This window comes from Microtus ochrogaster, linkage group LG9 (genome assembly GCF_000317375.1).
Source record: "Microtus ochrogaster isolate Prairie Vole_2 linkage group LG9, MicOch1.0, whole genome shotgun sequence".
NCBI lineage: Eukaryota > Metazoa > Chordata > Mammalia > Rodentia > Cricetidae > Microtus > Microtus ochrogaster.
In genome coordinates this window covers 29,684,481-29,700,484 of record NC_022034.1, presented here as the reverse complement: position 1 = coordinate 29,700,484, position 16,004 = coordinate 29,684,481, and the positions used below count along the sequence as shown (strand labels likewise).

The following is a 16,004-nucleotide window of genomic DNA, read 5'->3' as shown; positions in this document are numbered from 1 at the left end:
GAAATGTCATTACCTGGAGAAATTTCCCTGCTCTCCTGAAGCTCTGTGCATGAGTTTTCAGATCCCCAAGTGTACCTGGCATAAGTGAATGTCTGTCCCGGTTACTCAGAAGGTCCCTAGTGCTGGCTCACTGAGGGAGGACTCTTCCGGACAGTCTTGCAGATTCACCAGTTTTTAAGTTCTACCTTCTAGCAGGATCCCCCACCTTCTATAGAGGCCACGTGACTAGCTCGTGTGCTTCAAGAAAGGTGAAATGGTAGCTTTAGATGAACAGACCCGGTATAATTCAACCAAAGAAGAAAAACCCTCATGAGAAAGCTGCTTTGAAAACATGAATTTAGGGCCAGGGAGATGACTCAGTAATGAGGAGCACTGGCTGAGGACTTGGCTTCAATTCCCAGCACCCACATGGCAGCTCACAGCTCTCTGTAATTCTAGTTTCAGGAGATCTGGTATCCTCACACACACATACGGGCAGGCAAAACATCAGTGTACATAAAAGTAGATCATTTTTTTAATCATTTTAAAATTTCAGGGTTACTACATGAGCCACACATGCTGTTTATGAGAACCATCCACTTGTAAGGGAATCAGACTCAACAGCATTGTCTGCAGAACCTTCATTCCTTGGCCAAATCAAAAAAGCCCATGTGTGGCATGCCCAAGCCAGCTTTGGGCTCCAGGCAGGAATGCATGTGCCTTCCTGGCTGTCGTGGTTTAGATACAGGAAGCTAGAGTGTCCCGTCAGCCTGCTGCCTTCTGGTTTAGAGGTATTACAGGAGGGACGTTTTAAAGACAGGCTCCTTTCCCCCCTAATTAACTTGCTCTGAAGAGAAAGCACTGAAAATCTAGACTATATAAGCTGAGTGCATTTTTGTAATCTAGAAATAGAACGCCCGAGCATGTCAGGAGCCTCACCACCCGGGCCTCATTCTTGATCTTCCACTCCCTCCTCCTTCCACCGCCTCTGCCTTTGTAACTAATCTGACCTAGGACACTGTTGATCAGCTTTGATCTCCACACATGTGTGCCGCGGGGCCGCCTAGGCTTTTGTGTGTGCCACGGGGCTGCCTAGGCTTTTGTGCACCTGTTAACAGATCTTTAGCAGGAACTGGGTGGCAAATCTCTGGGTAATTAGTCTAAAGAAGGTCCAAGGGCATCTTTAACACAGGCTTTTACTAAAATAGGATGTTAGACCAAAATTAGAAGCAAGAGGAAGCGACTCTGCCCTCAGAGCCTGCTTTGCTGTGAAGGATTTCATTTAGAGCTCCCCCTCTGGGGCACAACATCTAGGAACGCAGTGTGGTTGGTAGAGTGATTCAACCAGACTAGCAAAGTTATCCCCTGTGTGGGGCTGGGATCAGGCAGAAGGCGGAAGAGAGGGAGCGGCCAGTCTGTGTTTCCGGAGGGACAGTAGCATATGCACAGCACAATCACTTCTGCAATAGCTGCATCTTCCCAGAGACACACACTTAGCTCCAGTGGGCATGCTTTTATGCTCCTCTGACCTGAGATCAGGGGGCGGTGGGGCTGCCATTTCCTGACCAGAGGAGAAGGGACAGTAGACACGCCCAATACAAGGGCATGGAATTGCAACATTTGCCAGAGGAGAATCAAGAACTCAGAAAGCATTGCTGCCTGGGGACAGGCAGCCCTGGACCTTCAGCCTGGCGGACAGTGGTATGTGCTGAGTGGTGCTCACAGTGAGAGTGTGTACCCGGTGGCTGTGAGCAGATTGTGTTTGGTACACTCCCTGAATGGGAAAAACCTGCTGTGAAAAGATGACAGGGAGTAGGGGTTGGGGTCAGCTTGCAGTAACCCTGCCTTGTGGCAAGTGATTTAAAACCACACATGTGAAATAGGGACAAGAGCATTCCCTCCCGGTAGCACTGTTGTGAGGACCAGCCGGGATTCTAGATAGCCTTCCGTGTAAGTTTTTGGAAGGGGTCAGCTGTTAAAAGTTGACACCATGAGAAATGATTAAGTAGAACTCTATAAGCCTTTATTTACAAATAAAATGTTAACGTAAAACAAAGCTTGAGATGGCTTGACTTGGGGTCTCTAACTAGGTGACAGGGATATTCACATGGAAAAGTAGTTATAATAAGGCTTAAATAAGTAGCAGAGCCAGCGAAGAGGAAGTCATAGGCCAGGGGGCACACCGCACAGCTGGCTCCTCTGGGGACTGCTGTTCGTGCACACTTAGGAGCGGCCATGTCTGCATAGCCACATTCTCCTGTGTTCTTGCCCTCCTCTGTCAGAGGGGTCCTGTGTACCATACAGGGGAGACCAGAAATAAATCCTGAGTTTCTGCTTCTTTGCTCCCGTGATGGTCATTTAGGTGGCTGATCTACGAAGAACCTGGATTTCGAGGCGTCCCCTTCATCTTGGAGCCCGGCGAATACCCGGACTTATCCATCTGGGATACTGAAGAAGCATACATTGGATCCATGAGGCCTCTGAAAATGGTAAACATGGAACTGAACTCGGTGTTCTGAAGGCAGCAACTCTGTTAGCTTGACCTCCGTAATCCACCAGCTCTGACTTTGAACAGTAAACCTAGCTTTTATGGCTTTACCTGCATATATGACACATACAGATAAGCCCTATGCTGCACAGAACTAATAGAAGCAAAAACCTATCCAATTCCACAGCTAAGAAAAGGGGACAAGACTATGCCCTTTGCCCTGAAGATATCTTCTGCCTCACAGAGGAGATGTCTGTGCCAAGTTTTAGCTAAGAGTTGGCCCAGTACATGCATGAAATATTTATAGAAAATGAGAGCAATGGTGAATAAAACTCCAGTTAGTAGGAGGAGAGGCAGGGCAGGTGCATAACTAGAAAACTTCCTGGTAAGTGAAGCTGAATCTCAAACAGAAGCAGGGTTGTCATAGCTGGCTCTGGCAGAGAATGCGTGTGGGGGTCAGGGCAGACTCAGAGCTGGGCAGGGCATGCTGAGGGCCAGCCCAGTGGTACTGCCAGGAGGGAAAGAAGGGGCGTGGTGAGATCTCCAGTACTGCCCCCTCACGATTTTTGCTTAGAAGGGACCCATGCTTCCTTTTCCTTGTGGCCGTATTTGCCTTGGTCTCTGGCTGTGGGCGGGATGAGGCTGCCACACCAGGCTATGGTGTGTGCCACGTGACGCTACGTGCTCACTGAACACCAGAGAGTAAAGCCCCTGCTGTGAACTCGCTTGTGGAACTCCACTTTGCAGGTGTCTTCAGAGCCAGTCTGAGACCAATTAGAAAGGTATTTTTATCTCAATTTTATTTACCCTTTCTAGTAAAACGTCCAATTTGATTATCTGCAGATCTCAATGGAGATGATGAGGCTTTTGTTTTTTTTCTAAAATTAAATCCACTTTCAAAGAACCTGGTTTTATTAGCTTTGGGAATGCACGAAAGGGTTATTCCAAGCATTAAAAGCAATTCGATGGTTTCAAAACTCTGACGTTTATGGAGCCCCCGAAAGATGAGTTTTTAAGATGGTGCTCCATTTGCTGTGTAAGGTCTGGTTGAGTTAGCCTGCTTCTTTGTGATTTCAGTTTATCTGGGCCATTTGAGGATCTTTGGAAGACACATTGGTAGACCGTCTTCCAGTTTACCCATTACTGGCTGTCGCCTGTCTAGTATTTTTATGTAATGCTCTCTTCTCCGATTTTAGCTTTCTTCTAACAACAAAAATACCTCCTTTTTATTATAAGAGGGTAATAATCCCAGTCCTTTTAAAATGTTTTGAATGTTACCTAATAGTTTGTCTTATTATTTCTCACTGTGTGAACTTCAACGCTTTTGTAGGCTATTTGGTTGCAAAGTCAGACGCCTCCAGGAGCCGGGCAGGAAATACAAAGGGGTGGGGCTGCTGGGAGTGGAACCAAAGGGAGTGGTGGCGATGCCAGCCAAACTTATGCCCCGCTGAAGATGCCAGTCAAGCCTGTGCCCTGCTGAAGGACCAGCCCATGCATGTGCAGAAAGTGGAGCTCTTCCTGTGGCGCCTTGGGGTTATTTAGCTAGAGAGATAAGAAAGAGGAGTTTTAGAAGGTTAAGGCAAGAAGATCCCAGGTTTGAGGTTAGCCTGATCTTCTTGGTGAGTGAGATCCTGTCTCAAAAGAACAAGAAACAAAATAGTACTGACTGCTGAAATACAAATTAAAATTGTATCAGAAAATTTAAGAAACAACACAAAGCAAATAAACCAAGGAGCTGAGATGTAGCTCAGTGATGGAGGGCTTGCTTAACATTGCAAGGCCCTGGCTTCAATTCCTCAGCCCTCTGAAAAACAAAACAAAAGCAGAACAGAAGCACATGCTAGGTGTGCACACTCAGCTTAGCGCACTAAAAGTCTCCGCTCTGGAGAGTCTCCTGCCTTCGTTCCATTCGATAATTGTGGCATCGTCTCATGTAAACTAAAACACACCAGAAAGTAGTCACACTGTGTGCTCCAGCTACTGTGATTCTAGTAAACATACTGTGTGCTCCAACTACTGTGATTCTAGTAAACACCGTCAGTGGAAATCATTTTTTTTTTAACTGTGCTGTTTTTTTTCTTTTCAGGGTGGCCGTAAAGTTGAATACCCTACAGATCCCAAGGTAACAAGTGGGGAGAGAAAGAGAGAGTGTGAGTGTTGGGAAGTCAGGGAGTAGGGGAAAGAGAGATTATTCTACTCTCCCCGAGTATACATCACTAATGTGACTTCCCTGTAAACCTCTCTCTACTGCAGCCAGAGGACCCACCCCAGCATCACCTGCTGGAAGAGGCTAAGGGCATCTTAGGTCACTGTTGTGTTAACTTTACCATCCTTGGTTGGATCTACTATCTGCAGAGCCTGTTGCTAGCCACAGAAGAAAGGCTTTGAGCCAATCCCCTACTGTCTGTTGTGTTTCCTACACCTGTACCATGCACTTTGATGACGTGGTTGTTTCTCATTTTTAGATCAACTTTAGGATCCTCTGGCTCTTTAGTATCTTTTTCAACTTTGGCTTTGGAGTGTTCCATGCTATGGGTAGAAGGAGGAGGAAGGGATCCCTAATGACTTTTATTTAACTTTATTAGTAGGTTCTTATGAGTTAATTTTTATATATGATTTAAAGATTTAAATTTGTGGTCCAGGACTTAGTGCTATTTTTATTATTGCTATTACTATTATTTTGAGTTACATTTGTTTGTTTTCTGTATGTGTGTGTGTTGGTGTGTTGGAACACGTGACATGTCACGTGTGAAAGTCAAGATTATAAGTTGGTGAGAGTTGGCTCTCTTCTTCCACCAAGTGTGTCTGGGAAGACTGAACACAACCTTCACCTGCCAAACCATCTTGCTGGCTGTTTTTGTTGATTCCAGACAGTCTTTATTATGTAGCTCATGGCTGGCCTTGGACTTGGGATCCTCCCTTCTCACCCTCCTGAGTGCTGGGGTTCCAGGCCTGTGCCACCATGCTCAGCTTGTTTGTGTGTTTGTGGCTGTGTCTTGTGTGTGGGGGGGGGAGAGGTGAAACCCAGGTCTCACATGTTGGCAAGTGCTCTACCCCAGAGGCACATCCCACACCCCTAGCCCAAGTAAATGCTATTGAATGGCAGATTCAATGCTTAGCTATTTATCTTCTCCCAAATTATTGCTATATCTGCCTCATTTCTGTTGCAGGTAATTATTTATGAAAAGCCCTCCTTTGAAGGAAGGTGTACGGAGCTAGAAACAGAGATGTGCAGTTTTGTCACGGAGGGCGGTGAGACAGAAGAAACGACTGAAAATGACCGGCTGCCCTTCTCGTCGGTGGGGTCCATGAAAGTCCTAAGAGGCGTGTAAGTAGACGGGTAACTGGTAAGGATTTCTCTTTTCCTTAATGAAACAAGAAAGGTGCCCACCCCGAGACAATATTCTTGATTATAGTATGGTGATGCTTTGTGGGGAGTAGGGAACTGTGAGGATGGAAACCCCCAGATATCACACTGCAGCCCCAGCGTCCAGCTACATCCCTAGCAGGTCTGGTGGATTTCAGCAGCGTTCATGCTGTCTTCAGTTCGCTGTGGACTGGGCTGGAGAGTGGCAGTATATACTGAAGTTGCCCTGCAAACAGGCAAAATTTGTATTTTCAGTACTGTTTAAAAAAAGTTTGTCATTTTACTTGCTGGGTTTCATTTTAATTCTTTTTAAATTTATTTATCTTTATTTTATGTGTATGAGTGTTCCACCTGCATATATGTCTGTGTACCTCATGCATGCGTGTCTGAGGAGTCTGAAAGAGGGTATCATATCCTCTGAAACTGGACTTATAGCTCTGAGCTGCCGTGTGGGTGCTGGGAACCTAACCTGGGTCCTCTGCAAGAGCAGCGAGTGCTCTTAACTGTTGAGTCATCTGCCCAACCCCCATTTGAGTTCTTATTAGATACACACACATACCCAAATGCATGCACGCACACACACACACATATACAGATACACTCCTTTACAGAACTCTAATTGTTTCTTGTATTTTCTGAAAAAAATTCTCTTAAATATTAAACAATCCTCACAAAACATAAATTTGTATGCTATCATCTCTAAATTTAGAGATTTTCGATAGTAACACAAATTCACACCTAATTTTATACTTCTGTTTGTCAGTAAAACTGGCATGTGGGAAAAATTTTAAATGTCTGAAGAGCTGCTCGTGTCCTTTCTCTGGCAGGTGGGTTGCTTATGAGAAGTGTGGCTTCACTGGTCATCAGTATTTGCTAGAAGAAGGAGAATACAGGGACTGGAAAGACTGGGGAGGATACAGCGGAGAACTTCAGTCTTTACGGCCAATATTAAGTGTAAGTTAAAGAGAAGCAGATGGCTAGTTTGTGTTCTTTTTCATATGATAAATGGCTATGCTCTGAATTTGAATCTTTTTTTTTTTAAATAGGATTTTTCAAATGCTCACATGATAATGTACAGTGAGAAGAACTTTGGCTCCAAAGGCTCCAGTATTGATGTCTTAGGAATTGTTGCTAATTTAAAGGAGACCGGATATGGAGTGAAGACACAATCAATCAATGTGCTAAATGGCGTGTAAGTGAAGTCATTCATTTGAGATTTTAAGCTTGGGTGTCACTCGGATTGCTCTTAATTAATTAATTAAATTAATAGAGTCTGTGACACAGAGTTGGTCCTCAGTAAATATCTGAAAGTAAGCATTAATTCAGCCACTTGATATTCATAACTGTGCCATTTTTATAGCTGTTTCAAAAATATTCTGATATAACTTTTCCACTTGGAGCAGACTTTTGGGTGTCATAGCAGAAATATGCAGTCCTGCTGCCCTTTCTCTAAATGGGTTGGTTGTTCACAATGGGAAGCAAATAAGAGAGCAGGCTAACATTGATTGACCTTGAGGTTAGGACAGAGTCCTACTAGATTTTCCTAGAGTTCCAACCCTGCTAGCCTTTCTTCACTAGTATCTTGACACAAAAACAATTGTTCAGTCTACCTAGAGTTAGCAATTCGTGCTTGCTGTTTTGTTTTCAAGAGAGCCTGGTTGTAAAGCGCAGGTGACTGGACCTTGGGACCTGCCTACCCCCCACCACCCAAGTGCTGGAATTATGGCCCTGGAACTTTTACTAATGCCCCTCCAAGTTTCTACTGGGAGATGACTCGAGCCAGAAGTGACTGATCAAACTTGCCAGCCTGGGTGATAACAACAGAACTCATTGGCTTATACAAATGAAAAGTCCTAGAGAAGGTTTGGTTTCAGGCCAGGCATGGTGGTGGCACAGGCCTTTACTCTCTGCATTCAACACATAGGCCTTTAATCTCAGCACTCAGGAGATGGGAGCAAAACACTGAGTTCAAGACCAGCCTGTGTGAGATAGTAGGATTCTGTCTGAAAACAGTAACAATGACAATGACCATTCAAACACAAAAATATTTTACTGCAGGCATGACTGATATTAGGGATCAAACAAACACCATCATCAGAACCTTTCTTGTCTGGGCTTGCTTCTGTGCCTTAACCTTAGGTGAGCCCTCTTCACCTGGTAGCCTTCAGCCACGTTTGGCTTTTGTTCTCCGAACTCATTGCATGCTCAGGTTCCAGGTTTGAATTTGCTTCCTTGGTGTGGATCACTGGTACATATCTGAACTAGAGAGGAGACTATGCCAGTATGACTTGCCCATCCTTAGGGTCAGTCCCACAGGGGGTATGATTGGAGTATGTAACTGCCCAGGAGCATCAGAAAGACAGATGCCAGATTTCTATTATAGGGAATCCAGGTGGTGTCTTCTGATTTCTGCTGAGTGAGAAAGTTATTAAATGAACTTATGGGAAAAGTTGACATTGATTCTGTTGAAGGTGGTTGGTGTTAGCCTACTTGAGTTAGGCTAGCCTCAGCCCTACTGCATTTCTTGAGGCCTCCCCAAGAGCCCGACATACCTGACACATGTCTATGGTAGAATGTGCTTCAGTTGCTAGTCACTGTATCTTTGTGTAGGCTGTTTCTTGTGACCAGGCAGAATGACATCAGTGACCACTGGATCCCAATGTTAGCAGAAAATGCCTTCTATGGGACCTGTTCTGTAGCCCTGACATTTTATGGTCATTGTTGGCTGTCTACCAAGGGCAGGAGTCGTCTGCACATATGGCAGAAGCCACTGAAAATGGTGTAGTGGCTCTGCATTACTCCAGATTGCCTTCACAGCTAACTAGGTCTGAAAAGACTTATGGTGAGTCCCAGAGGAACAGGCGTGGGTTTTGACACTCACCAGGTATCTTTGTTCATTAGTCCCAGGCCAGTTGGTTATCTGCCTAGCAGAGGAAGCTGAAGGACGCTGGGTAGATGTCAATATCGGTTAACTATTAGCACAGTGCTAACTGTGCTCTGAGCCTGTTTTTTTTTTTCTCTTTATCTACCACACTTGCTTGAAATCAGTTTCCTTTAATAGGATGTTGGGCTTTTTAATGTTTCATTTATAGTCATTTTCAGCTGTATTTTCTGGATGAGGCTTTTTTTTTCTTGTTGTTGTAGAAATTGAGGTTTGGTATTGGGGGGAAGTAGAAAGGAGGTATGGTTGCTCTCTCTCTCTCTACACACACACACACACACACACACACACACACACACCCTCCTAAATTTGTTGGATGTAGAAGGGCTTTTGTATCTACTGAGGTCAGTTGCCTCTTCATTTCCATTCAGTTTGCCATTACAGATACTTACTGAGGTCTGTTGTGCCCTCGGAGAAGATGCAGCCTTTATGTGGAGCACAGCAGTGCTGCAGGAGGCAGGGATTAAACACTGGGAAGGCACAGCAGAGAGGGGGGCTTCTCATCTGTCCTCAGACAAGACTGGAGGAGATGGCTGTGCCAGCCGTGCAGGGTGTGCCACTTGAGGGAGGGTGACTGGCCTATACATTTTTTAGTAGTTTCAAAGAAAAATAGTTTTATTTTAATGGCCTTATTTTTACTGGTAAATAAGCAACCTAATTTTTGTTTTGTTTTGCGGTTTTTATTATTTACATTTTCTTATCACAAGATTCAAAGTTGGAAGCAACTTTTTGTTTTGCTTTTATTATTTGAGACATAGTCCTGCTATATGACCCAGGCTAGCCTTGAACCAATCTTCTTGCTTCAAAGTCCTCCCCAGTGCAGTGGGTGGGGCAGGTGTGGAAACTGGGGATGGGAGATGGATGGGGTGTTACAGATGGATGCCACCATGTCCAGACAGAACAAAGCTTTTGAAATTCTTGTCTGTGTCTCCCCAGAGCTCTTAGAGAGTGCAGAAGAATTCCCATACATGTCTGCTTACTATTCTGTGTTGTGCTTCTGACCAAGCAGGGAAAGCTGGGCTAACTTTTCAACACTAAGAGTAAAACAAAGTACTTCTAGGGTATAGATAAAAATAAGCGCAGTGTTGTGGCCCAGGCCTTTAATTTCAGCACTCAAGGAGGCAGTGGCAGAGGGATCAAAGCTAGCCTGGTCTATATAGCAAATTCTAGGCTAGCCAGGGATACAGTGAGAACCTAAATACATAAATAAAACCAAGTATTCTTGTTTTAATTTTTTTCCCTCACTCTTCCACAGAAGGGTAATTGTCCTCTGCCTAATTCTAAGCTATCATTCCAGCAGGCTTGTCTTTGTCCCCTGCTGCCTGCCCACCTTCTATACAGCAGTGATGACTCAGAGGTACAGAACCCATCTGAGAAGGCCACTGGAGAATTTTTGTAGGAGTCCCACATAAGTAGACTAAGTATGTCCTACGGAGACTTGGCTCTGGGTGTTTGGGTTTCTTCCCTCTTTACCCCCAATTCAAGGAGATTTAACCAGGCATTGGAAGAATGCTTTCCAAGTCAGGCCATGGCTTAATGCTCTTCCTTGCTTCCATTTGAGTGAGTCAGACAGGCTCACCCACTGCCCTGTGTTTTTCTAGCTGTTGTTTATTTCATTCCATAGGGAAGTGGAGCACACACACTTGTTTGTTCAACAAGTGACAAGGACCTGACAGGGCTGTGGGGCTTGGGCTCTGGTCCTGGCTACATTCTCACTTCATTGATGATTTCCTTTGGTGTTCAGATCTACCACAGTCCAGAGTCCTGCCACAGCCTTCTGTGGTATGACTCACATTCAAGTTCTGGTTTTTGTGGTTTATCTTATGAAGAGGTAGCCATGGCTGGAGCTGGGCTTCCTCTTCTAGTTGCCATTGCACCCGGACCACAGACTTACCTGAAATATGCATGCAGAGGTGTTGCTGCAGGTAAACCAGTGGCCTCTCGTGCTCAGCACAGGGTCCTCAGCCAGTTGCCTCCCTCGTCAATGGAAATGCCCTCTTCAGCATTCCTGAAAGTTACAGTGAGGACCATGGAGAGAACCGGCTCTCCAAACTCCTGACCTCACAGTGAGGATGCAGAAGTTTGAAAACCTGCTGATGCAACTTTGAGACTTGGCCAGGGTGGAGGTGTTTTCTGAGAGAGACTGGGACTCAGTTCCTGCATTCACATGGCCAGAGATGAGCTGTCAAATTTTAGCTATTGAGCTCCTTCTAACCACTTGGGTTCTGTAGTCTTCTTTCCTCCTGGGGTGTGTTCATCTCAAGGGGATAACTGCAGACATACTCGCACAGTGAACTCTGAATCCGTTTCAGTTGTGGTATAGACATATAGGTTTTACTAGAACATGGCGGGCAGGTTTCAAAGTGCAAAGAGCCTTGTCAGCCTCAGGCTTACTCACGTTCTGGCCATTAACTGATTGCATCACTTTGGATAGGTCACCTCCCATCCCGAATGTGTCACAACACATATTTACTTGTGATGCTCCTCTGTCTGCCAACTTCAAGGACAAGAATTTTATCTTCTTCCTTCTTTATAGTCTTCATGTCATTCTAGTTTCTCGTGTGTGGCTGATGGGCAGTCAGTGTTCACCGAATGAGTAAGAGGGGTGATTTCTGTCGTGAAGTGGGCACGCCAGCACCCCCTTCAGTAAATGTGACGACATAGATCTGCAAGCGACTTGCAAAGTTCTGAGCTTAGTGTGTGGCACTCAAGCTATGAGTGAACGTTACAACACTGCATTAACTGAGGACCACACTGAGTATCCCTTGAATGGAATAGAATTAGAAAACCTTTCCCCTCCAAAGACACCCCCTTTGCGCAGGAAGTAGCCTCTGTTAGTTGACTGAATTCGCCTTTCTGAGATCACTGCAAAGTTAACACATAAACATTACAAGAGCTTTGTCCTTAGCACCCCTGGCAACTGTTTCCGTTTTGCTATAGATGTGCTAAGTTGGAAATACTGTTTGAAAACATTTCAGTGCTTTCCTTCTTTCAGCTGTTTGTTATCCACTGTGGTTTGTTAAATGTGAGACAGCTTCCTATTAAGATCTCTCTGCAGAAGTCTTTCAATTGTTGAAAAAGAGTTTTTTATTTAAAAAAAAAAATCAGACTCTTCTTTAAAATCCAGTGTATTTCTTTGTCACGAAACTAGAAAAAAAAAAATCACAACACAAGATTATCCTCATTGGTGCTTTCTTGAGGCATAGGAATTTGGTATTTAGGAACAGCAAGATGTCTACATAGGCATTCTTTTATGCAGACTGGCTTTGTCATATAGGCAAAGTGGATCCGCCCCTAAGTATTAATGGAGAACCAGAAACAGTATGGTGTCTGATCAGCAAAACCTTTTTCAGTTTTATGTGTAAAATAAGGCAGTTTTATGTGTAAAATAAAAACTCTAACCATGGTTTTTGCTTCTGTAGGTGGGTAGCCTATGAAAACCCTGACTTTACAGGAGAGCAGTATGTCCTGGATAAAGGCTTGTACACCAGTTTTGAGGACTGGGGAGGCAAAAATTGTAAGATCTCTTCTGTTCAACCCATATGCTTGGTAAGGACTTCATTCTTATGGGAATATTAATTCAGTCTGGCTTCTCCTCATATGTGTTTGGGTTGGTGTAATGCTTGCCACAGAAGGTATTTATTCTGGGATAATTTTTAACAGTAATTACTAAAGTAGAAAAAAGTTTTGAATATGGCTCCTTTAGTAATCTTTTTTCTTCCCTCTTTAGGATTCTTTCAATGGTCCAAGGAAAAGAAATCAGGTAACTTAAAAAAAAAATTCTACAGTTAGGTCATCCATTTTCTATTTTTTAAAAAAATGAGTGTAAATGCCAGCTATATGGGACATTCTGTTAATTTTACCCATTCTTAAGTCTGAAAACATTAACAGTAGTGCATAATCAATGGCACTGACCCATGTCTAAATATTTCTCATGTAATACTTTTATTATAAGATGCTGGATTTAATTTTATTACAGAGAGTCAGTTTCATGAATGCACATAAGTAAATATTCCAGGTAATAGCACATGGTTCTCTTGGCACGTTATAAAATGAATTCACATTTGCTGTGTCTGCATTAGTCAACATTTTATATGGGTTCCCCCAAGCCTACGCATTGCTGACTGTCAGGTTAGTTTCACTGTCACATTGTTTAGTACAGATGATCAGGCACCTGTAATTACAGGAGCACCAACACCACTAGAGCCTCTCTTATTGGCAGAGAGATTCTATACAGTCAGCAAGTAGCATCCTTGGAGAAGGAGGGAAACAAGATACATGCTTCCAAATCTAGGCTTTTGTTAACGTTAGAGTTTTGGCCACAATAAAGCATTAACATGCCTTCAACAAAGCTAATAACAACAGGGTGCTCTCTAGAAAGTTGCCTCTGTTGTTCCACCGGCCTTTGATGCCTCTAAATTAAACATTCACAAATGGTACGGTCAACCTGTCTCTAATTGATCATTGGTGATCAAGTTGAAAATTAAAGGATCCATAAAATTTATACCAGTGTACTATAAAAAGAATTAGCAGGTCAGATCTGAGTCGCCATTTAGAACACTGAGCTGAGGGGATGAAGAGATGACTCAGAGGTTAAGAGCACTGGCTGATCTTCCAGCGATTCGAGGTCCTGCACCCACATGGCAGCTCCCAACTGTCTAACTACAGACCCAGGGGACCTCACTGGCCTTTATAGGAACCAGACACACATGTAGTACACAGACACATATATTCAGGCAAAATACCCATACACATAAAATAAATAAGTCTCAAACAAAAACAAACCTAAACATAAAAATAATTTTATGTTTCTCTTTCCTTTTTTAAAGATTCACTTGTTTTCAGAACCACAAATAAAGAACCACAAATAAAGTCTCAAACAAAAACAAACCTAAACATAAAAATAATTTTATGTTTCTCTTTCCTTTTTTAAAGATTCACTTGTTTTCAGAACCACAGTTCCAAGGCCAAAGTCAAAGTTTTGAAGAGACAACAGATCAAATTGATGATTCATTTCTGACTAAGTCTTGTAGAGTTCTGGGAGGCAGGTAAGCCAACAGCAAAGGGTGGAGGCACATCATTGGGGTAGAGAAGTCACGTGGTTGCAAGTCTTCCCTGACTCTTGTCGGTAATTGGTGCTATAAAACTACCACACTGGGAAATTTGCAGCTTCTGGGTTCAGAGGTCAGAGGATGTTGCCTGCCAACCTGGGCTGGGGAAACAGAAGATGACCTCAGGGTGCAGGAGGACTCAGCAGTTCTATGTTTTGTCCTGCTCCAGCAACTGGGCAGGGGGGCAGGATCTGGGCAAGCTTTGAGGTACTCCCAGGGCAGATTCCTTTCATAGGAAGATAAGAGTAGGGTCGGCATTCTGGGCAGGCTGGTGAAGGGTAACACCCTGCCTGAGAGGGTTTATGTAGCAGAAGTGAAGCCAGCAAGGACTAGGGGAGGAGAGGACCTGATACCCTGTGGGCAAGAACAGAGCTTGATGGGTTCATAAGAAACACAGATGGGGCTTGGGGGAGGGTGCAGCATGAGTGGAGGCACTGAACTCAAAGTGCTGTCTGTACCGAAAGCCATCTTATAAAGGCTTCGTATGAACAGAGAAACTGAGGAAGCCCTTGGAGCCATCTATAAAGAGGCCGGGGGAATTGAGCCTAATAACAGTAGCGACAGAGCCTTTAACATCACAGTGTGTGTGATCCGATACCACAGTGAGAGAGCTCTGACTTGGTGTCAGATACAGACCAGCTGAGGGGGAGGCACCCAGTTGCTTGGCCCATACACCCACCCCATGCCAACCTCTTCTACCCTGCTTTGTTTCCTACTGCCAGACATGTGCATTCTTTATTGTTCATCATCCACGTCTGCTTCCTAGACTAACGTCAAGAGAGCAGGGACTGCTTTGCTTCTGCTAGGTCCTGAGCAAGAGGCCAGTACTCAATGCAGTCAGTCGTCACTGTTAGATTCAAATATAAAAGCGTCAACATCTTTAGGGGAGCATGGCAAAACACTGTGGTGTGTGGGCTCCTGGCCCAGGGCGCAGGCACTCGGAACAAGAAAAGCATATATGGAAGGAAGTTTTCAGTAAACTAGAGCTGGACCTGCTTCAGGACTTTAATCCCAGCTGCTTGGGAGACTGAGGCAGGAGGATCACAAGTTCAGGGGCCTGCCTTGCTGGCTAACAGAGTGAGTTCAAGGAAGACAGGAAACTCAGTGAGATCCAAGCTGGGGTACAGATCAGTGGAACAGCAGCTCCCCAGCTTGTGTGGGACCTGAATTCAAGCCCCAGGAGAGAAACAAAGTAAAACTGAGGACTGACTAGCCCTGAAGGAGGGTCTCTAGACGGGGAAGGGAATTCCTGTGCTCGTAGCGACACTGGCTGGGAGCGCAGAGGAAAGCTTGGAGGTAGGAAAGCAAAAACATAAAACAAACAAACAAAAATAATAAAGCCACCTCATTCTTATCCAGAAAAATAACCAACTTCAGCACATTAAATTGCCACAAGATGAAATTCAGCAAATATATCCAGATTTTTTTAAAAAGAAAATTATTTAGCTAGAAGCATTATGCTTATTTTATAGAAGACACGTTTAAAAATCATACTTATTTCCTTTCTTTCATTCATTCATTTATTTATTGCAAGACAGGGACTCACTATGTAGCTTTGACCGTTCTGGAACTCACTATGTACACCAGGCTGGAGTCAAATTTACAGAGATCCTATCTGTCTCTGACTCCTGAGTGCTGGGACTAAAGGGGTACACCACCGGGCTCAGCATAAAAATCAGATTTCTTAAATGGGATTACACAAATTTCATACCATGCATTTGTTCCTATTCTAGCTGGGTTGCTTACGATGGAGAAAATTTCTCCGGCAATCAGTATGTGCTGGAAGAAGGCCATTACCCTTGTCTCTCAGCAATGGGATGCCAGCCTGGGGCGACCTTGAAGTCTCTTCGCTTCATAGATGTGGTGAGTGTGACCACAGCGGCATAGAAGAGCACTGTTCATATCACTGTGGTTAAAGCCAGGAAGCCAGCAGCCAGAACTGATGCAGATGGAAGCTGTACCAGGCCGGAGCTTTCTAACCTGTAGATTTCATTCTTTTAAACAAAACCTGTGTCATTTTATTTATATGTATACGTGTGTGTGTGTGTGTGTGTGTGTGTGTGTGTGTGTGTGTGTGTGTGTGTGTGTGTGCAGTGCCCCCAGAGGTCAGGAGAGGGC

At 44.3% G+C, this 16,004-nt stretch overlaps 1 protein-coding gene across 1 annotated transcript in view; it reads left to right on the top strand.

Moving 5' to 3' along the window:
- The window catches only part of Crybg1 (crystallin beta-gamma domain containing 1), a 120,335-nt gene that overhangs the window by 90,191 nt on the left and 14,140 nt on the right, over positions 1-16,004 (top strand). Inside the window, exons 8-16 of the mRNA XM_005363590.2 lie at positions 2,342-2,468; positions 4,554-4,589; positions 5,638-5,795; positions 6,662-6,788; positions 6,881-7,026; positions 12,198-12,324; positions 12,506-12,538; positions 13,711-13,823; positions 15,620-15,749. Of these exons, the coding sequence (XP_005363647.2) occupies positions 2,342-2,468; positions 4,554-4,589; positions 5,638-5,795; positions 6,662-6,788; positions 6,881-7,026; positions 12,198-12,324; positions 12,506-12,538; positions 13,711-13,823; positions 15,620-15,749 (997 nt within the window). The remainder of the gene's footprint in view (positions 1-2,341; positions 2,469-4,553; positions 4,590-5,637; positions 5,796-6,661; positions 6,789-6,880; positions 7,027-12,197; positions 12,325-12,505; positions 12,539-13,710; positions 13,824-15,619; positions 15,750-16,004) is intronic.